Here is a 23,839-nt window from a genome sequence, read left to right on the forward strand (position 1 = left end):
GGTTGTTGTTTTACTGCAATGTTAATGCTAAATCAGAAACAGACTATTCAGGCTGTTATTTTAAACAATTGATTGGCAGAGAACTGAGACGGCAGAGATCGGCAGTTTAAGTTGGGAAACGAGGAGAAAAACGTAAGTTGAAAATTTGCTTATTGTTTTTGGAGGATATCGATTCTAATTAAGGAGAATTCTTGAATTAAATTGTTCTTGGAAATTTGTATTTCATGCTGTATTAATGGAGCATTGGATTTGAATAGCTTTGTTATTTGAATACTCTGAATTTGTAGTGCACCATTTTTTGGAAGCAGAAATCAGACAAAGAAATGATTTGAGAAGGGCATGTGTATTTATCAACATGAAGGAGAGCATCAGGCATTATTGTATTTGTTTTAATAACTATTTTATAGATGGCCATGATGTTGATGCAGGGAATCTAACCCTCTCCTAGAAGTTTAAAGGGACTATACCCTCATAGAGTGAGAAGCGTGAAGTTCTGAGACAGACAAAGAGGAAGGCCGGAGAGTCTAAGACACGTGCCTACATAAAGTGTTAGAGGAAGAGTGGAGCAAGACGCTGTAGTGGTACCGAAGACAGTTTAACCTTTAGACGTTTTCAGGGTGGGCAAATTTTATTCACCAAATATTTTGAGTTGAATTCGGAGTTGAAGTCAGAGTTGAAGTAAGAACTTATATCGGAGTTGAAGTTAGAGTTTAAATCGGAGTTGAAGTTGAATTGAGGCAGGATGCCAGACTGGAGAGTCACTTTTGTTCAAGTGTAAATTTGATTAACTGTTGATTAACTTGATTTTGAGACATTGAATTGAAGGTAGTAGAGTGGTATTAATAAGACGCAAAAAGCAAAGCGTTGCAAAAGTAAGAGGAGTTTTTAAAGCGCCTTTTCTTTTGTATGTTCATTATCGATTATAGTCTAAGGAGACTCACCCTTTAGTTTTGTAATATTTGTTAGGGTGTGAATTGTCATTTGAACTTTACAGGAAACATATACACACATTGTTGATTTAAGGATAAGCTTTATTTGACAAGATTGAGACAAAGTGTTTTGAGTTCAATTATTAATTTCGGTAGAATCAAAGATAAAGTTATTCAGTGTACAGATTCCAGAAATGGGGCAGTTTCCCCAGTTGTTGTAAATAAATGTAAAATAATTGTAAATATAATATCTTGTCGAAGAGACTTTTATTCTAGAGTTAGCAAGCTGTCTTTCGCATCACGGTTGCATAGGGTTAACTGTGACACATACAACCCTAGATGTATGTCGACCAGAGTGCTAGCTTCCAATTATATACATTTTCTTATCCTACTTGGCTCAGACGTGTTTCTTACATGTATATGAGCGTGACATTGGAATGTTTTTAATTTGAAAAGAACACTTCGAAAGCGAGAAATTTTGCAACAACAGCTGTACAAAATATTAACAGTAGCTCTATGGTTTAACCAACCTTTATCTTCAAGTATGCGCTAATCCTCCAATCAGATTCGCAGAATGGAGTGGTGATAGAAACCTACATTGCAAGGCTAATATCACTACCTGTGTCTTGTGTGTTCTACGTCACGCGCCAAGTTTGCTTGAAGATAAATATGGCGAACCAGCTGCATGTTATAAGTTCACACGCGCATTCATGGAAAAAAACGGGAAAAAAGCGCTTCTGCGTCCCATATCCAACTCGGCCTTCGTTGGATATGGGACGGAGAAGTGCTATATTTTTCCGTATTCCACTCGCGCTTGTGTGAACTTATAATATGCAGCTGGTTCTCCTGTACCTGCATGTACATTATGATGAGTTAAATAAGGTATTAACTTTGATTCCACAGAGAGATATCCATACAGGTGACTAGTCATATTGTTAAAGCTGATGATGGTGGATTGGTGATTATAGGAGCTAGCCTAAGAGACAGGTATCACAAGGAAGCTAAAATTCGGTGAGTATGGCTAGCCTAAATTGATTGCTGTGGTTGTTTGCTACAGTAACAAGATTCATAGTTTATTAAAAACATTTAAATTAGTTGACATAGCCAAAACTACATTGAATTTATAAAATTTACAGTTAAAACATTAAAATTATACAGACAGATCAAAATTGGGTTTTGGCATTAAAAAAGAGGCTGCAAAAAAAGCACACAGGAATTCAACTTAGCGAGTGAGTAGAAAAATATTAGTCCCCCCCCCCAAAAAAAAAAAAACATTTGACGTCAAATTTCAAAGCTTTTGATTAAGATCAGGCCTAAAGAACCTGGCAGGTACCTGTCAGATGTACCTTTGACTTTGCTTGCAATACATGTCATACCATAGTACGCATATAATACTCCGGTGTGCTTTATTAGTCTGGTAGTTGTGCTTCAAATTGAAGTTTAATGCATTTGCGACCACCACCTGTCTTGATAATTACAGGGGACCAGTCTAAAGCTTCCTGCGCTTCCTTTATTTTGGAGTTCTATGACGTTGGCTCCTGTAAAGTTTACCATCAATACAACTCACAATTTTTCTGTGTGAACGGGGCTGGATTTCACAAAGCACTATTAGATTTATCTCATGACGAGTTGTCAGTGTAGCCATAGTGATTGTGTCGTGACATAGCTCTTTGCTTAGCAATTAAGATTGATACCCACTTAAGATTTTGTTATCTCCATTCTCAAGAAATTGACTCAAAATGATTGTTTTGTGTCCAGGCATGATCACAAGAAACCAGATCAACGCCACGTTCACAGAGAAGAAGAGGATGAGGAGGAGGACCAAGATGAAGAAGGACAGAAAGTAAGAATTCTCATTTACATTCATCCATCTTGTGTGCTGTCATGGAAAAGCTCCATTCAAGATTTTATGAGGTTCATCATACAAAACTTGGAAACTATACTTCCTTTTCACCATAAGATTAGTTTACATTAAATAACTTGGGTCATTAAACTTGATGTATCTGCAGTTAATCTGCCTGGGGCAGTCAGCAGCCCAACTGGTTTGTGCATGATCCATTTAAGTCCACTGTTCGGTGAAGGTATTACATGGAGATACCAGGTGCGAGTTGTCAGATGAAAAGGATGTTTTATTCTAGCCTCTATCTTTAGAGCTTTCCCGTAGTTCACATTCATATGTCCAATGCGAATATCTTTTCTACCAAACTTGTGAATTTTATCAAGGCAAAAAAACAAAACCATCCATTATTAGATGGTGCGGTTTTCATAAGAAAATGCATGGAGATAATAACAGGTGTTAGTTGTCAAATGCAAAGGATGACGTTTTAATCTATAGCCTCTTTCTTTAATGGCACTTTCCAGCAGTACACATTCACATGTTCAATGCATAGACAAATGACAAAGCTATGTATCTTTATTAGCAAGTTTGTAAATCAAGGCAAAAAACAAAATCATTCCTGATTAGATGGTGTGGGTTTGATTCATAAGAAAATGCATACAAAATCGTAGCAGATTTTTGTATGGTAGATTTTCTTTCATGGTTTTAAACTAAATGTTTTATCTTTAGAAAGCTGAGCCTGTGGTGAATCATTTCTCTACATTTGCACTGAGTGGTCACGATGGCTCCATCAGATGGCATCATTTACCTGGTGACTTTGGAGAACGTACTATTACACAGGAGGTAATGAGCATCAGTTCATTATTTGTGTCCCAAAGATTTCTCATGTTTTCCATATTCAATCCCTTAAGTGCTTATCAGTTTTTTTTCAAATGCCTTTTATGGTAGTTTGATATAGTTGATTCGAATTCCCATCCATGCTTTAGTAATTTGTCATCCCGATTACTGCAATAGTCTATCTATGGATTGCCCGACTCACAGCTCAGAAAACTCCAAATCATTCAAAACTAAGTGGCTCGTCTCATCACCCGGTTAAGAAAACGCGATTCAATTACTCCAGCTTTGCAATCTCTCCATTGGCTTCCTATTCATTCTCGCATCATCTTCAAAATTCTCCTTCAAACATTTCAATACAGTCGTGGAAGTGGACCAACTTACCTGAAAGATCTACTCACTTCATACATTCCTGCTAGAAACCTCCGTTCTGCTAAGAAAGACACCCTCGTTATCCGTAATGTTGCCACCAAAGTGTATGGTCAACGTAGTTTTCAGATTGCTGCACCTCATTTATGTAACAATCTCCCTCTACACGTCAAACAAAAGATTAGAAATAGATTACGCGCGCGCTTAGAAATAGATTACGCGCTGTTACATATAGCTATGAATTGTGCTGACCTTGTGATAATATTGGCGCCCGACACGTGGAAGCCAGCTGGTTATAAACAGCTCCAGCTGGTCATTATTAACCGTTTAAACACCCCCACGTGATGTGCTCTCCACCAATAGAAGTGGGGTATTTATGAAAGGAAGTTAATGTCATGCGAACGTACGACAGCTGCAAGTGGTTGTGTGTAAACAGAAAACAAGAGCAATCCTCCAACAGAGCCTTGGGGGACGCCAGGTATTAGACAAGTTGAAGCGGGATCTTGTGCCATTGACTGAGATATACTGATGATGGTCGCTATAGGTAAACAATTTCAGCGCCAAAGATGTGACGCCAAAAGTCTCTAGCCGCGCAGCCAGGACAGAATGCTTCACCGTGTCAAATGCCGCTGAAACATCGATTGGAATGTGACACGTTCTGGCGATGGATTACAAGCCCTGTTGTCCTTCCATTGTCTCTCTATTTATTTCTTGACATGCTTTCCTTGAGCTATATTATTGTTGTACCAGCGCTTGATACAGATAGCCTTGGTCTTCACAGGAGCATGTTTGCTCAGGGTTTCAAGAACAATGGAGTTGAAGCTGCCAACAGCAATGTCAGGGTCATCATTGTCACACTGCTGAGCGATTTCAATCTTGTGAAGATCATCTGAAAATTTCAGCAGTTCAATTGATTTGAAATTCCTGTAAGTGATCATCTTAAGCCCTGGTTCGGGTTTAGAGAGAGGAAGGTCGCAGAGAATGGCTGATGAGTGGTCGGAAATTCCCCCACTTACACTTACACTAACAATTTGATGGGAAATGGTAGGCTATGCCTATAAATACCCCATATCTTTCCAATGTCTATCTAGCTCATTTTTGAAGGCATTTGTTGATTTTGCTCCTATCACATACTTTGGGAGTTTGTTCCATTGGTTTATTACTCTCTGCGAAAAGTAGTCAGATCTGTTTAGTGACTTGTCTAGTCTTGGTTTGAACAGCTTCAAACTGTGTCCTCTTGTATCTGTCTCAGCCTGATAATTTGAGGATTTGAGATCGTTTTAATGTCCAAATTCCTTTACATTAGAAGATCCAAAGTGTTGCTGCGCGTATGAGTAGGCCCGGTGACATCTGTCGACGTCTAGAAGACTGAATGAAATCACGAAATGACGATGATTGGGTATTATCCTCATTCATGTGAATATTAGGATCTCTATTGATGATCAGAGATCTTGGCAGCAAAAGATACTGGTCCAAAAGGGTAGAAATATCCTCTAGTAAAGTGCTAAAAGGGAATAAAGAGCCCGATGGGCGATATATCATAGCAACATTGGTAGAGCTAGCATCGGCTGTGATGGAAGCTTGGAGTAGTTCAACAAGATTTATGTTCCGCCAAGGAAGAGGTAGTCCGAAACATGGCAGTTAGTCCTGAAGAGTAGTCCAACTCCTCCTCCACGCCTTGTCGATCTTGGTTATCAAATAAGAACATATAAAACTATGCACACCATTACTTCACATACCTCTTGAGTTTAGGTTGCATAACTACTTTTGCAAGTATCTCTTTATTCGGTGCATTGAAACAAAAATGTACACATTTTTTAATTTTATTTTCTTACAAATTTGTGCAAAAATTAAATGTTATTGTTTTATTTTCTCTGTTTTCTGTAGGAGTTATTTTCAGCTCATCATTTCAAGCTTGCCCTGCGTAAGGGTTTAAGTCACGCAGGGGAGCAGCAGTGGAATCAGTACACTCATGCCATCCTCAAACAATTGGTAAACAACACTGTTGTTTTATCCGCATAGAGCTAGGACTAGCCTTGTTGAAGTCTACTGAACACAGACTCATTTTCATCCTTTGGATGGGACGTAAAGCCACTGGTCCCTTGTGTTATGAACCCATTGCACTTGTCGAAAAGAGAAGGGGTTCGCCCTGGTGTTCCTGCATATTGCGCCACAGCACCTTATAAACCATTACATGGTGCTATGTAAAAGGACTAGGTCTCTAAATTGAAACGTAGTCCCACATACCTAAACACTGTATGTTAAAGCGCCTTGTTCGTCACTGAGTGATGGACATGCGCGTTGTACAGGGTGTTTAAAAAAAAAAAGTACATTAAGAAAAATGGACATGTATACCAAATGGATTTTGTATAAGTTTACAAAAATCTGGCACTAAGTAAGGTCCTAGCTTTTTAATTTTGACAGCTGTTCCGCATGAGTGAACACTAGCTAATTACATTTATCAGACTTTAACTGGCTTGCCTACAAAAATGAAAGGGTTCAAACAGAACCAAACACCATAGACGGGAATGTGAGGTATGTGCTTTGTTGCTCACAAAAAGCCTTGACTTGTAAAGGTTTTAAGAACTTTTTCAAGCTCTAGGCTTTCTAATATTTAAAGCTACATCTTTTGATTTTAGAACAAACTTTTACATATAGTGGTTTTATTTTTCTCTATAATATGAAACAGAAGTGAATCTTTGCATTGAAACAAAAGATTTTTGTGTTAAAATATTCCTAGAATAAGGTATTGCTTTCATAAATCACTTGCAAACAAAAATATGATCACAGTCGGCTTTGCTTTCACTTTCACACAAAGTATGTCAAGGAATATATTAGCTTTGCTCCTCTGCTTGTTTAAAGGCAGTAGACACTATTGGTAATTACTCTGCTTGTTTAAAGGCAGTAGACACTATTGGTAATTACTCAAAATAATTATTAGCATAAAACCTTACTTGGTGACGAGTAATGGGGAGCTGTTGATAGTTAAAAACATTGTTAGAAACGACTCCCTCTGAAGTCAAGTCATTTTCGAGAAAGAAGCAATTTTTCCACAAATTTGATTTCGAGACCTTAGATTTAGAATTTTAGGTCTTGAAATCAAGCATCTGAAAGCACACAACTTCCTGTGACAAGGGTGTTTTTTCTTTCATTATTATCTTTCAACTTTGACGACCAATTGAGCCAAAATTTTCACAGGTTTGTTATTTAATGCATATGTTGAGATACACCAACTGTGAAGGCTAGTCTTTGACAATAGTGTCCAGTGTATTTAAACTACAAAGGAAATGTCAGGCTTCTTATTTCAATGATATGACTAATTTGTAAACAGCCTCATCGGTGGCAGAGAGGTTATGATACTTCCCTTCTTCTAGCTCGCATTGTGAAAGACAACGTCAAAACCCCACAGGTAGACACATCCAACGATGGAGTGACACTACCATCATGTGAGTATAACTGTTGCTGCTGGCTGTCAAGGCATCAAGGCATGTTCTCCTTGGTAAAGGGCACCCTATGAGGAAATTTAACTCTCTGCTGGAGCATTTCAAGGGCACCAAGGCAATGTCCAGGGGGCATAGATGTCAAAGCCGTTGTTGCCTCTGTGAGGTTTCAGGCCTGTCGTTGATTTCACAAAACTCTTCTTAAATTAGGATTGATCTTATGACTTAGGACGAGTTCCAACCCTGCACTGATAGCATGCAGACCTTAATATTAATCCTAAGTTAGGACGAGTAACTAGTCCTAACTTGAGATAAGACGAGTCCTAACTCTTTGTGAAATCGACGGCTGAATTCTTAATATTTTTGGTTTTTATCAGTGATAAAAGTGCAACATTGCTCAACAATATACACCCTAGATTTAGTAGCAGTAACAATATTACTGAGAGGAGAAGCAAAAAACATCCCACTTGCCTTTTGATTGCACTATTTGTAACAATGACTTTAAAGGCAAAGTATACCTTAAGTTTTTGGAACTGTTTGATTGTTTTAGTGCCTAATAAATATATTTCTACAATAACACTAACATGTGAATATTTCATTTCAAAAGGTGTCTCGATTTTGAGATATCACTGGTGCAAATGTCCACGCAGGTCGCAGGAAGAAATAATCCCTAATCTCAGATTCCAATCTTGGGGTGCAAAAACTGGTAGCTGTTTACGTAACCACATTACTTCGAAGTGAAATGTTTCTCAAATGCTTCATACTAAGCTGCTGATGTAGGCTTCTAACCGAAAGTTGTTATCACTATTAATTTCAATTGTGATTACCAAACCTATACCTTCCCTTTAGGTTTGTAAATGTATTCATAACAAATGAGGCAAGCCTCTCCTGATTACTAGTTAAACCTTTACTTATCAAGAAAGCTTTCAGATAAAGGGTTTATTTTGCTCGTTGTTCGAAACATAACAACTGTTGCTTTGTTTTGGTCTCAGTGATTGGCTTGGATGGGGAACACATTGCTGGATACCACTTTGGAGGCCTGAGACCACACAGCCCTACTGAGCATGTCAAGAATCCTAATGCTGTAGTCATTCATATGCATGAGGTAGGATGAATATTCATGTAGACTTTACAGAGCTTGATCACCATTCAAATTATGGGGTCTTGAGTCTTGAGTAGAATAATCCCTATACAGCTCACTTAGGAAGCTTAGCTGGGATGGTGCGTTGGTGACGTCATTGGTCGCTGGTGCAGGGTGCAAAGAGAGAAAAAAAAGGTGCACTTTTTACACTGTGCGAGAGCCAGACTGGGTTTACAGCATCCTAGAGCCAGCCAGTATATGCTGGCAGCGTAATAGACCTTTTCGCAAATACCGGGGCGCGTGCGTAAAGCTTGGAATTAGGTGCATTGTGGTCTAGCTTGTATCCAAATTTGATCCATATATATCCCACAATGCACCTCATTCAACAGTCTGCGCTTGCGCATTGGTATTTGCGATAAGGTCTATGTAAAGCAGGCTGGTAGCCACACCGGTCGGCACATGTCTGGTGTAACCCTTTAACCACTGTAACTCTCTATAATCATTTAATTTAGTCAAGTTTTTTCTCGATCTTGGCAATAACATGTTTCATGTATTAATTTCTGAACAATCTTCTGTCCCGGGTGTGCAATCTTCATTTGCGGAAGTGTGTGATAAACATAGTTTTTAGTGACAACCCCCCCCCCCCACCTGTGGTTCAAGTTGAGGATTTATACTTTTGTATGAGCGAAATCCCCAGACCCTATAGGTGAATTGTTCTTTTAGTATTAAAAGGAAATTAAGATATTTTGTGTGTCATCTTAATCATCAACGAATCCATCATATTGTATAATGTTATTTGAACTGTTGAGAGAATATAGTTGGTTGTACTCTGATTTTGGCATTCTATTGTCTGCGGCAGCCGTGGGCACTCAAAAAGAGTTGACACCCACGGCAGTCCTTTGAGGTTGATGGAGTTAACTGGTGATTGTTAGCTGCAACACTCGTCAACTCTAACACAATGACACTGGAGTTGGACCACCTTCACTAATGGTTGTAATGTTAAGTCGGTTACTTTGTCGGCAAATTGATGAGTTGCATCTCGAAGGAGTTAAAGACAATGGACACTATTGGTAATTGTCAAAGACCAGTCTTCTCACTTGGTGTATCTCAACATATGCATGGAATAACAAACCTGTGAAAGTTTGAGCTCAATTGGTCGTCGAAGTTGCGAGAGAATAATGAAAGAAAAAACACCCTTGTCACACAAAGTTGTTTGCGTTTAGATGGTTGATTTCGAGACCTAAAGTTCTAAACTTGAGGTCTCGAAATCAAATTCGTGGAAAATTACTTCTTTCTCGAAAACTACATCACTTCAGAGGGAGTCGTTTCTCACAATGTTTTATACTATCAACCTCTCCCCATTACTCGTTACCAAGTAAGTTTTTTTGCCTATAATTATTTTGAGTAATTACCAATAGTGTCCACTGCCTTTAAGGAATTTTCATCACTCGGCTTCTTGCAATCGTTGAGAAAGGACCTAGAATACGCGAGTCAAAACGCCAATCTGTACCAGAGAGGGTGGTAGATGGGAGAAGAAACAGGCGGACTACCCTTGCATGAGCTGCAAGGAAGAAGTCGCCGGGCGACAGGATGCAATGGAGTGCGATGTTTGTCGCCGTTGGCAGCATCGCAAATGTTGCACCACAGGTAAGTTCAATTAAAATCGCATATGGTAGGCCCTAAGTAGTGAAAAAGTTAAAGTGATACATGTATGTCTCCTTATACAGCCTAGGTTATGATGCAATGTCAGTTTCAAAAGCTTTCTTTAGAATTAATACTGCATAAGTCATATAGGTCTACAATTAATATGATGCAGAGTACAATTTGGAAGTTTTTGTGACATTAAAATTCGCATAAGTAACTGAATAATCTAAAGTATAAAGTACACTTACAATTTGGAGGTTTTCGTTAGACCAAATTGGCATAAGTAATACTGAATAATTTAGAGTATAAAAGACGCTTACAATTTCAAAGTTTTGGTTAGCGGATTCAATTCGCATATAAATAAGGGGAGAAGCGGAATTTTACATGTAACCCTGTTCAAACAGACCATGATATAATATTATTATGACCTATAACAAGTTTTGATGGTATAATATACATAATGTACAATACTTTTTTACACAATGATTTCCTAAAGCATAAAGTATTTTTTTTGTCTGTGCAGCGATCACGTTGTCGTTTTATCGGGCAGCCGTCATCAGTGACAAGCCGATGGACCTGCACGGAATGCATGTGTTTCCAGCTCCAACACCACAAGAAGGTGACAGAAAGGTAAGAAATATCATATGCTTGGAAAATCAATGGGGGACTTTTGAACACTAGGTGGCAGCAGACTTACCAGGTAAATTTCCATTGTTTATGTAGTTCTGAGCATGCGCACATTTCCGAGAACGATGGATTTTACCTGGTAAGTCTGCTGCCACCTAGCGTCCCAGAAGTCTCCCAAGCATCTGAAAGCACACAACTTGTGCGACAAGGGTGTTTTGTTTTTTTCCTCTATTATTTTTTCGCATCTTCATCGCCAATTGAGATCATCATCGTGAATCGCTCATTACGTTTTCTTCTCCTAAACTTAAAGTGTTTGTTTTTACGAACACTGACCATTGACAATGTTAAGACTATTACATGAAGATTATTTATTTTGGTGCAGATGTGCTCTCCGAAATAAAACATTGACACGTGGCGCCAGCGTTGTGCAGGCGGGCGCTCATTTCTGTTGGGGCCCAATCAACCATGAGCACCCTGGGAAGCCTGGAGACAAACGGGTTGCGAATCTGATCGTAGACATCAAAGAGGAAGCTGTGGCAGACTTTCTGACCGGCACCTGCAACTGTCAATGAAGTTTGGATCGAGGCAGTTGGTGACTTTCCATTGCCAGGGCTGCCCAATCCCTCACATTTGGCTCGTCAAGCTAACAGGAAGAGGCAGAGGATGAGGCCGGAAGACCCAACAGATCTTACATTCGATCTCCGAGAAGACTTCATTCCAGAGGGTAGTTATTTCTTTACTTAGTTTAGGACAGTTTATGACTTGTGTCTTGGCATGACTTAAGTAGAAATGACTTGTGACTTGACATGACTTGAGCAAAAATGACTTGTGACTTGACTTGATTTAAACAAAAATGTCTTTTGACCTGACTTCAGTGACTTTACATTTAATGTATGGTTCCCAATTGTTGATAATAAACTTTTTTTATTTCTGCCCCTCAGGCTTTCTCAGAAAGGATGTCCGTCGTGGGCGACAGCGGCACATAATACTGGCGACCAATCAACAGATACATACTCTTGCTGCAGCCAAGAGATGGAATGTTGATGGGACCTTTAAGGTGGTGAAGAGGCCTTTCACTCAGTTATTTTCAATTCATTGTTTTGTCCGCCGTGACAATAACATCAAACTAGTGCCGTTGTGCTTTGTCCTGATGAGTTTGAGAAAGAAGAAAGACTACGTGGAAGTGTTCCGGGAGTTGAAGGGGTGCTTGCTTGACATGGTTGGGGTAAGATGTATATTGCACGGGAGTTGAAGGGGTGGTTGCTTCACATGGTTGGGGTAAGATATATATTGCACTTTTTACACCTGATTGTACCATCAACTTTGTTGTTATTTTTTATCAACCTTTATCGGCCTAACAGGCCATGCTACTTTATTTATATTTTTTGTTTTGTCCCATAGGAAAGTGGAGCAGTGCCTCCTCGGTAATAAAACAATATTTGTTATCATAGATCGCCAGACGGTGAACCGGAGCGCTCGGCAACACATTTATTTTTATTCTTTGTTTTGTCCCATAGGATATAAAGGTGGAGCAGTGCCTTCTCAATTTCGAGGCTGCCTGCTGGAGAGCACTGGCAGATGTCTTCCCCGACGTGTCCTATCACGGATGCGTCTTCCACTGGAAGCAGGCAGTCTGGAGACAGGTACAAGGAGCTGGCCTTCAAGCTGCTTACCAGAACAAGGATGGGGTTTACAAACTTGTATCTAAGCTGTTGGCCCTCCCATACCTACCAAGTGAGGTTATACCTGTTCTGTTCGAGAACCTCAAGGAGAAGGCAGCTGGATGTGACATGGTTAAGAGGGTGAGTTTGATGAATGTTTTCATTTTGTTGTAAATTGAGCATTTTGTGTTGTTTTTGTTAATTACATTAGCCTATTGGTAGTCTTGGGTAACAACTATGCAAATGTCGATCACAGGGTCATCTTCCAAGCACTGTTGCAATTAATTTACCAGGGGCATCCGCCTATTCCACAGGGTAAGCCAGTTGTTTATATTGTATGTAATTATTATTTGTCTTTTTCTATGTTTAATTTGCGACAGGTATTTCGGTATGTCGAAGATTACTAGATACATTCCGATATATGGGAACCATCGCGTTGGACTGCATACCGCCAGACGTGCAGAACCAACAACGACATTGAGGGCTGGCACAGAGCCCTCAACACAGCTGCTAGAACCCGGTAACGTTGAGTTCTACAAGCTCTAACCTTACTACACACACAAGGACAGCTTGTGACCCTCCAGATGAGGCTGGTCAACGACAGAAAGCTGACACGATACCAGAAGAAGACATACAAGCGGGTTCACGCAAGACTATTCGGGTTGCGGGATAATCTCGACGAGCAGTCCAAAACTCCACAGCAGGTGTTGCGTGCGTGCTCGCACTTTTGTGGTTCAGTTTAAATTTGAATTTGGGGTTTACACTTGCAATACACTTTTGTGTTTGTTTTCTCAGTCATTTTCGGGGATCATTATAACTGACAACAACCTAATTTTGTAATGTGTTTGGATGGGGGTGTTTCTTTTTTCCATTCAACCAAACGTTCTTTAGATTTCAAAAATTCCAGAAATGACTGTCCAAAAGTGAATTTGAATGATTAAGCGCATGCGCCTTGAAGCGCCTGAGAATTTGACTCCAAGGGTCCACCACTTACTAGAACAATATTATATTTGTTATTTATTTTCAACCAAACATTAATTTCCTTATTAGTTTTTTTTTAATTAGTACATTTTGGATACTATTAATTTATTATTACATGTAATTCAGCTTGATAATTTTCATTTTGTACTTGGTAAGTTTACTCAATTTTATTTTCAACCAAACTTTTTTTAGTTTTTATTTTATTGGTACTGTTTAGATATTATTTATTATTACATGTAATTTTTACATTACATTTAATAATAAATATAAATAAGTATAAATAAATATTATCAAGTTAAAACTTGATAATATTTATTTATATTTATTTTGTACTTACAATGTAATTTCCACATGTGTTTTTTTTTCAGAAAGTGTACTGTTTTTTTATTACGTATTTTATGTGTTTTTGGAGAAAATTGGTTGATAAAATAAAATCTGTTTCACTTAAAAAATCAAGAGGATTCAATTGTCAATTAATGTTGTTGTTGATAGCCATAAAGAAAACAATACTCTGCTGGCAAGCAAAGAAACATTTGAACACATTGTTTTTCAGTTGTAATTTATTGCCCAACACAGATTTGGTAATTTTCAAAAGTGAAACAAACATATGTTGAATATAAAAACAAATGGGGCGCTATTGAGGCATTGAATATACTCTGAAGATTGGTGCACACTCGTCCGGTTTCATAGACCAAGTCAAAGGACATCAGTTATTTTTGTTTCCGCTTCCCATCAATCAACCATACGGACCGAGTTAAACTTGGGACCTAGTTGACTGGGGACCGAGTTGACTGGGGACCAAGTTGACTTGGGACCGAGTTGACCCATAAGCCTTTTCTTGATACCTGTAGCATTGCAGAGTTCACTGATCAGTAGACTTTCAAAATTTATGCCCTGGTCGGCATGGATATGCATCGGAAAACCATAGTGTTGAATCATGTTCTCCCACAGGATTTTGGCGACTGTCTCTGTATTTTGATCACGAGTTGGGAAGGCCTGAGCATACTTCGCAAAATGGTCAGTGATCACTAGTATGTTTTCATGTCCACCTCGGGATAGCTCCAGCTTGAGAAAGTCCATGTATATGAGTTGTAACGGTTCATTGGTTTTGATGGTGACTAGTGGAACTCGTGTCTTTGTTACAGGCATTTTGCAAAGGCAGCCTCTTCTGCAAGTCTCACACCATTGCTATCATCGGCCATTTTGGGCCAGAAGAACCGGCTTCGCACCATGTTGATTGTGTGATCGTATTCCATGTGGCCAATTTCGTCGTGTAGTCCTGTCATGGCTGTGGCACGGTACTTTTTAAAATATTTTTTATGCAAGTCGCCAGACACACAAGGCCTGAAGGCCACTTCAAGGTGTGGGCTACAATTATTTTTTGTCAGAGGCCGTTGCCACCTACTCCAAGGGCTGAAACAGGGTTACCCCTTTTACAGTCCATACGTTAGGCTTGGGTATCATCAGTCCGAAGCCTGGCCGGTAGAGCAGAAAGCACTACCTCCCCAATTTACGTAGAGAGATATACTTGGCAGTTCATGTGTCTATGTCGGTAGTTTGTGGAAGTGTTGCTTGATGCCTGGTTGTAACTTGACATTGTGGCTTTAGAGGGCTCCAAGATTGGTCGACATTCAGATGGATGGCCGCTGCATGGGTAGAGAAGCTCTACTGCTGCTTGTAGACACCAACTAACTAATAAACGTTCAGAGTCCATTATACAATTGTTGCACGCTGTGACGGGATCCATGGCGTTTTGTACACCCGAGGGGGGAAATGGCAACCGAGGCGAAGCCGAAGGGTGCCATTTGCCACCGAGGGTGTACAAAACCCATGGACCCCAGTCACAGCGTGCAACAATTGTTTTGTTATACCTTGGTAACATTGTTATTCCTCTTCTCGAAGTTCTGTTGTCATCTTCAAACATTATAAAGACGGAGCAATGCATAGTTAAATCTGGGTTAGTAAGCAGACGAACAGTTCAAATTAGAACCAAGTCTTCACCTTTTCCCTCGAACCCGCGTGTGTTTCGTACAGCGCTGGAAATCGACCAACGGTGGGAAAGATCAAGGTGATGTACACCGGTGTACATCACTTTTCATGTTACCCGGCGCGCTGTGCATTACGCGTAGGTTGCTACTTTAGTCATGATACATGCGTATTTGTAATTCAGCCTTTGTGCTGCGAGGACAGTTTTGTAATAAACCATTTTATCTATCTATATCTAACAGATGAATGCAACTCATTCTATTAACTGATTGCTTGTCATTCTACTTGATGCCAATAGTGTCCAATGTCTTTAATTTGACAGCTTATAATAAGCACAATTGAGTGATATTGTCTGTTGTCCTTTATTTTAGTAAAACTTGACTTTAGTTAAATGCTAGTTTTCTTTTTCCTGGCAGGGTATTGAAGTGCTAGATCTGGCAACAGGCAGACCGTTAACCAGACTGAAACTATCCAATGATGTAGCTACATATGCCGATGTAGATAATGATGGCACAATAGACCAGGTCAGAGGTCAGTCAAAAGATTATTAGAATATAACAACATTTAGATAGTTGTAAAGTACAGATTTTATCATTTTACATTAAGTGTCGTGACCGAGTGGTTAAGAGCACCGGATTCAAGCTCTGCTGTTTGATCAGCAGAGTGTGGGTTTGAATCCCTATTTATAACGCGCCTTTTGCCAAAGGATACAAAGCGCCAGGTATTATTACTGCAGGGAGTGTGGCGAATTTTGAGATATAAGACCTAATCCTTAGCACCATGTAATGGTTTACAAGGTGCTATGGCGCAATATGCTGCCAATCAAGCCAGGAACACCGGGGCGAACCCCTTCTCTTTTCGATAAGTGCACTGGGTTCTTTTACATGCGTTTACACAACACATGGGACTAACGGCTTTACGTCCAAAATCATTTAACACTGGGTTCAGTTGCTATAATAATTGTTATTTCTTGCATATTTGTCAGCATCTTTCACCGATGATAGTACACACAGAGATAACTGCATGGCTATTGTCAAGTCTGGTATCCCTCCTCACACAATGCTCTTCAATGGATCAATCTGTGAAGCTCATGCATACATGGATGCAGTAGGTAAAGTTGAAGTAATGTTTTGCTATTTTTTGTTTGTTTTTCATTCGTACATCTTGCGATTGAAACTCAACCAGTTGGTGGATTTAGGTGACCCCAACTAGAAAAAGTTTGAGCTTTTGACATTAGTTAAAGGCAACGGACACTATTAGTAATTACTAAAAAAATAATTATTAGCACAAAACCCTACTTGTTAGCGAGTAATGGGTGGAGGTTTTTTAAAACATTGTGGGAAATGGCTCCCTCGGAAGTGACGTAGTTTTTGAGAAAGAAATGTTGAGAATTTTTCCACGAGTTTGATTTTGAGACATCAGAATTAAATTTTGAGGTCTCGAAATCAAGCATCTGCACGCACACAACTTCGGGTGACAAGAGTGTTTTTTCTTGCATAGTTATCTCGCAACTTCGACGGCCTATTGAGCTCAAATTTTGTTAGTTTATGCATACGTTGAGATACACCAAGTGAGAAGACTGGTCTTTGACAATTACCAATAGTGTCCACTGCCTTTAAATGTTTTTGCGGGTTTGTTTGTGCTTTGTTGACATAGCCAGAGCTGAAAACTCTCCCTGATTCTGCAGAAAGTTCCCTGAAAATAAGCCAGTTATCTTGTCATCTGTTAAAGAACAAAGTGGACAATCTTTCTGGTTGTGTTTACTGTTTCCCTATTATTATGAATGTAGTTTTAGATATCTCCCTGATTGGTGAACAAAATCTCCCTGATTGCAAGATGCCAATGTTGGCAGCTCTGCAAAGCTATTCTGACCATACCACGACCAATCTTAGGGTCTGTTAGCCTCGATTTCAACATTAAGTGAGGCTACAATTAGGGACTACCTTGACAAAGACAACACTATAAAGCTTTTTCACACCTTTGTAACATCAACATCAAGAATCGATCTGTCCATTTCACTGTTTATATTCCTGACTCTGATAATAAAAAAAACCAAGTGTATAGAGAACATATTAGTTTGACTGGTAGCCCGTAGCCTCGTCATGAGCTTGTATCTCCTGTTCGGGTTTCCTATGAGACAGGGGGAAATTTGATTGATCCTTCTCATAACCTACAAAACTTATGGCATGTCGTGGCCAAAGTGGATATAAGAGCACAGGATCAGGCTCTGTTATTCTGTTCAGCAGAGTGGGTTCGAGTCCCTGTGGTAAACATTTCTTAATTAAGTAGGATTTGAAACTTTGCATGGTGGAAATATAATATGGAAAGGTTTTCGGTAACACCATGTAATGACTCTCTCTAAATGAGTTGGGGTGGTTCTGAAAAGAACCCTTGGTTTCAACTTGTCAAATACACCAACTTGAAACTGAGCCTAAATGAATCAAAAACTCTGCAATATTTTTTCTGAAAAGATATTTATGTCACTGTGACTAGAATTTCAAAATAACGCACAGCCACTTGCCAAAGTTCAAACATGTTCCTGGTCACAGCCCAGCACTCGATTGGGTTAAGCAATGGATAAGAATCAAATTGCTAAGGGGAGACTTTTGGACGCTAGGTGGCAGCAGACTTACCAGGTAAATTTCCATTGTTTATGTAGTTCTGAGAACATGACCTAGAACAATGGATTTTACCTGGTAGGTCTGCTGCCACCAAGCGTCCCAAAAGTCTCCCATTGTATTCAAGAATAACTGAAGTTATGATTTTGTCCTACTTAGCTGGGTCATTGTTCGGAAGGACAACAATCATCCAAGAGAACTTGAAACTTGCCATCGCTCCACTTGTTGTTCCAAGGTAAGGCACCAATCTACATTACTTTTTTTCTCAATCACTAAGTATGTTACACGTTAACATCAAGTTATTGCTCATATGAACAACTTTATTAGGAACCTCGGAAAGTATTCAAGCTCTGTTCATTAACAGCCACCAGCCAGCCACCAAACCGGTCATTACCAGATAGTATAGGGTGGCTTGGTTGGCGTGTGCGTAAAGCGCTCGTCTCTCACCAAGGTGACCCTGGTGCGATTCCCGGCCAGGGCCATATATGTGAGTTGAGTTGTTTGATGGTTCTCTGCTGTGCCACTAGGGTTTTCCAGACCATCCGATTTTCCTCCCTCGGAAAAAATCAAACACTTTCGATCTTGGCTGTGCTCCGTGGTCATAATGGGTTGATGTGGCTGGCAGCCAGAGGCGCCCTTGCATGCCTGCTTCTCGAACACGTTGCAGCCGCGTCCTTTGCAGTTCAGCTCTTAGCTGCGAGTAAAGGATGATTATCCCCCAAATTATTATAGGCCAGCTTCCCACACTGTTATTCCCAAAGTAATGTATATAATATTTACTGTTTAAGTACAGTATGACAACATGTCCACCATTAATGTGGTAAGACATGTGAATGCTTCATCGGTGGTGCAGAAGAAAAGTTTAGTGTAGCATAATTTAGAGTAATAGACTCATTGAGAAATTCAGCTGTTTTATTTTGGTGCACTCGCATGCTCATTGTTCTTAAGAGGTGCAAAGGCTTTCTTACAAAAGATCTTGCCATAATTAACGTCCCTTGATTGTATATCCACCACCCATACACAATTTGAGGTCTACAAATTTTGAGTTGTTTCTGTGGAAGTGCCGTGGCTGAGCGGTTAAGAGCACCAAGTTCAAACTCTAGTGTTTCTGATCAGCAGAGTGTGGGTTCGAATCCCCAACCATGACGCTTGTGACCTTAATGAAGACACTTAACCATTGCTTCATCCTTCGAATGGGACGTAAAGCCTTTTGGTCCCATGTGTTGTGCAACGCATGTAAAAGAACCCAAAGAAAAGGGGTTCGTCCCGGTGTTGGTGGCTGTGGCTGCTGTATGCGCCGTAGCACCTTGTAAACCCTTATAAGGTGCTACACCATTGGGTCTCAGAATTCATCACAGCCATAGAACCTATCTTTCTGTAAGTTTGTTTATACTCAGCGCCTTGAGTACCTTGTTTGGAAAATACTTGCACTATAGAAGACTTTGATATTTTTATACTTATTATTATTTCTCTGCAGACCCCTTTAGATGGACTGAGTAAGCCTGATTATACAGTACACAAACCTGTATTGTATTTAGCCTGTAACTAATACATTGAATTTGTTTAAATTTGCAGTATTGCTAAGCAGTCAGGAGTGATAAACCACCTGCTGGGTACCAGTATGCTGCAGAAATCACGAGGTAGACTTGATAGTATATTCCTGGTCAGTAATGGTCGGGTTACCAGCTATGGTCCATCAGGTCGTATCAATTGGCAGGTGAGATGTTTTACTGGATGCTTTCTATGGCATTGCAAAGTGCTGCGAAGTCCCTCAAATTACTTTAAATGTTAATAATAATAATATTAATAATAATAATAGTAACAAAATCTTATACATGTATAGCGCATTTCAATAGCCGTATCAATGCGCTTTACATCTGTGCTCTGGGCATAGGGCCAATAACATCCCGTAATGTTTCTCAGCTCCCTGGTGAGTATACAGCCCTGAGCTGCCTGTAAGGCCCTTGTGGCTTTTTCATACACCATATCAACCTCTACCCTCGCAGGTACCCATTTATACCCCTGGGTGAACTAAAGCAATTATAGTAAAGTATCTTGCTCAAGGACACAAGTGTCACGAGCGGGATTCGAACCCACACTCCGTTGAATCAGCACCAGAACTTGAACTTGAACAGTAGAAATTGACAAACAGTTCCCAAAGTGGGAACTAGTTTGAATTTCTAATACCCCAGGGAGTTAATAGCCACTGTCCATCATCAAACCATTTTAGATTTGTATAATAAGCTTTCAGTTTACACACAAAATTTGTTCAGCCTAATTGTTGTGTTGTGCAAAAATTGTGAATTAATTTCTTACCTGATTATGTGTTGAAAACCATTGGTTACTGTACAGCTCTAAACAGAATAACTATAGCTCAATGTTTTTTCTATGAGCTTCTGATAATCATTGAAGTTGGCAGCACCATAGTGTGGCTATGTTTGTTCAGTCCGTTCAATCATTTTTTCAGTAACCACCTAAGACCGAGGTAAAATTGTTTTTAATGTATCTGCCTGATTTACCTTATTCTGTAGGTTGATACAAACATCAAATGGAATACTGCCATGACCATCTTTAAGAATAAGCACCACTTCCCCAAAGAGATTATGGATAGATACCATAATGCGTTCCAGCCTGGTATGCAGGTTATGGCACTCCAGGTGTTTGGTAAACTGGTAAGTTAATAGTTACTATAGATAGATACCACAATGCCATACAGCCTGGTATGCAGGTTATGGCACTCCAGGTGTTTGGTAAACTGGTAAGTTAATAGTTACTATAGATAGATACCACAATGCCATCCAGCCCGGTATGCAGGTTATGGCACTCCAGGTGTTTGGTAAACTGGTAAGTTAATAGTTACTATAGATAGATACCACAATGCCATCCAGCCTGGTATGCAGGTTATGGCACTCCAGGTGTTTGGTAAACTGGTAAGTTAATAGTTACTATAGATAGATACCACACAATGCCATCCAGCCTGGTATGCAGGTTATGGCACTCCAGGTGTTTGGTAAACTGGTAAGTTAATAGTTACTATAGATAGATACCACAATGCCATCCAGCCCGGTATGCAGGTTATGGCACTCCAGGTGTTTGGTAAACTGGTAAGTTAATAGTTACTATAGATAGATACCACAATGTCATCCAGCCTGGTATGCAGGTTATGGCACTCCAGGTGTTTGGTAAACTGGTAAGTTAATAGTTACTATAGATAGATACCACAATGCCATCCAGCCCGGTATGCAGGTTATGGCACTCCAGGTGTTTGGTAAACTGGTAAGTTAATAGTTACTATAGATAGATACCACAATGCCATCCGGCCTGGTATGCAGGTTATGGCACTCCAGGTGTTTGGTAAACTGGTAAGTTAATAGTTACTATAGATAGATACCACAATGCCATCCAGCCTGGTATGCAGGTTATGGCACTCCAGGTGTTTGGTAAACTGGTAAGTTAATAGTTACTATAGATAGATACCACAATGCCATTCAGCCTGGTATGCAGGTTATGGCACACCAGGTGTTTGGTAAACTGGTAAGTTAATAGTTACTATGGATAGTTACTATAGATAGATACCACAATGTCTTCCAGCCCGGTATGCAGGTTAAGGCACTCCAGGTGTTTGGTAAACTGGTAAGTTACTAGTTACTATGGATAGATAGTTACTAAAGATAGATACCACAATGCCTTCCAGCCCGGTATGCAGGTTTTGGCACTTAAGGTGTTAGGTAAACTGGTAAGTTTATAGTGACCATGGATAGATAGTTTTTAAGGATAGATACCACAATGCCTTCCAAAGTGGTGTTATGGCACTAAAAGTTGTCATTCTTTTGTAAGTGTAGTAGGGGTAGAAAATTCATTGTATTATTATTCAAGTTAGTTAATTCCAGGTTCTAGTTAATTGCCCTTTCCTGTTTACATTGTCCCTTCAGCTGTTTTATTGCACCCCTGTACATGTAGGTTGTTATTTCTACGAAGTCTGTTGTTACATGTTGGTAAACAGTTTCTTAATCCTTTGGTAGTGTATTCACCCATACAGTGCATTGTAAATAATCAGATAGCAGCCTGGCAGCGCAGGGAGCACATGTGTTCTTAGCTCTCTTCTTCAAGTGTTGATTTTCTTCATCATGTAATTTTGCCTGTTTCAAGAATTTTCTGCTATTCTGGACTCGGTATCCTAACGCCATTTTGATTTTAATTTGTAACTTTTCTTTGGCACTGTGTTTCAGGTTTAGATTTAACTCTGGTTTAACTGTGTGTCAGGTTTAGATTTAACTCTGGTTTAACTGTGTTTCAGGTTTAGATTTAACTCTGGTTTAACTGTGTTTCAGGTTAAGATTTAACTCTGGTTTAACTGTGTTTCAGGTTTAGATTTAACTCTGGTTTAACTGTGTTTCAGGTTTAGATTTAACTCTGGTTTAACTGTGTTTCAGGTTTAGATTTAACTCTGGTTTAACTGTGTTTCAGGTTTAGATTTAACTCTGGTTTAACTGTGTTTCAGGTTTAGATTTAACTCTGGTTTAACTGTGTTTCAGGTTTAGATTTAACTCTGGTTTAACTGTGTATCAGGTTTAGATTTAACTCTGGTTTAACTGAGTGCCCCCATAGTTAGCATTTTTATTTAGCTTTATTCATTCTTTTTCTTAGTGTTCCCTTTTTCCGGGTTACATAAGCGTAATCTACTCATTTATCGGCCCAAATATTTATGTTTTGTTTCCCAGGGTGCTGTTGCCTTAGTTGGTTGGGATCATCTTGATATTCTATCATTAGAAGATGGTCATCAGATCGCACATCATTCTCTGCCATGTCAACCAACTGCACCACTAGTGATTGGAGACTTCAACTCAGATGGTTACAATGATGTTATACTACAATGTTCCTCAGGGTAAGGAATTACTTAGGGAATAAAAAACCGGCAGGGTTGTTGCCTTTGCTCGTACAGGGTGAGGGCCTTTATCGCTGGGCAACAACCCTGCAAGGTTTTAAACGGCCGTTTAAGAACGAGTCACTACTCTTTTATTCCCATTCATAAATGCATTTTTTGTTAAAAGGCATAATAAAGTAAGAAACTCTGTAAAATCCGTTTTTTCGATGTCCTTGAGCTGTGTACGTACGTGTGGTGCAAGTTTTCGGATATGCATCTGCCGCGTATAGTTTTGGTGCAAGGCATTTTTCATTTTCCTTTCACACACAGTGCAGCCAACTCACCAACTGTGCCCGCATCGCCCGTAACGAGAAAAGTTGTGCATCAAGACTAGCGAGTAGTATTAAAAAACAACCGATTATAAACAGCTCCAACTGGTTGTTAACCATTTAAACACCCCCACGTGGCACGCTCTCTACCAATAGAATAGTGAAACTGTCTGAGGTATTTATGAATATCCATTAAGTGCATGGCCATATGACGGAACCGTTGATAATTTTCATATATATATTTTTTTATATGAGATAACGCCCAACTTACCAGGCTGAGCGGCCACTTTAAGGTGAGAGCTACACTTCTTTGATTTGGGCTGTCGGACCCAGATCAACTGTGACCAGGGACACAGTGCCACCTACTCATGGGGATGAAACAGGGTTACTCCCTTCACAGTCTGCAAGGATGTAGGCATGGGTGTCATCCTCTAGGAGCCTGGCTGGTAGAGCAGAATGCACAGAATGCACTACCTGTCCAAATTGTTTACAAAGTAGTTATGTCTAAATGCCTTGCTCAAGGGCCCAAGCGTCATGACTAGGATTCAAACCCACACTCTGCTGCTGACAACACCAGAGCTGTGGTCTGGTGAACTAGAGCGCTTGGCCACGATACGCCACATTTATATAAGCAGTGTT

General features: G+C 39.7%; 1 protein-coding gene across 1 annotated transcript in view; it reads left to right on the forward strand.

Moving 5' to 3' along the window:
* The window catches only part of LOC117288891, a 33,317-nt gene that overhangs the window by 6,045 nt on the left and 3,433 nt on the right, over positions 1–23,839 (forward strand). Inside the window, exons 5-16 of the mRNA XM_033769759.1 lie at positions 1,833–1,940; positions 2,688–2,772; positions 3,496–3,609; positions 5,857–5,961; positions 7,301–7,415; positions 8,402–8,514; positions 15,806–15,920; positions 16,375–16,500; positions 18,167–18,242; positions 19,583–19,724; positions 20,539–20,679; positions 22,729–22,892. Of these exons, the coding sequence (XP_033625650.1) occupies positions 1,833–1,940; positions 2,688–2,772; positions 3,496–3,609; positions 5,857–5,961; positions 7,301–7,415; positions 8,402–8,514; positions 15,806–15,920; positions 16,375–16,500; positions 18,167–18,242; positions 19,583–19,724; positions 20,539–20,679; positions 22,729–22,892 (1,404 nt within the window). The remainder of the gene's footprint in view (positions 1–1,832; positions 1,941–2,687; positions 2,773–3,495; positions 3,610–5,856; positions 5,962–7,300; positions 7,416–8,401; positions 8,515–15,805; positions 15,921–16,374; positions 16,501–18,166; positions 18,243–19,582; positions 19,725–20,538; positions 20,680–22,728; positions 22,893–23,839) is intronic.

The sequence above is a fragment of the Asterias rubens genome, chromosome 4 (assembly GCF_902459465.1).
Source record: "Asterias rubens chromosome 4, eAstRub1.3, whole genome shotgun sequence".
Taxonomy (NCBI): domain Eukaryota; kingdom Metazoa; phylum Echinodermata; class Asteroidea; order Forcipulatida; family Asteriidae; genus Asterias; species Asterias rubens.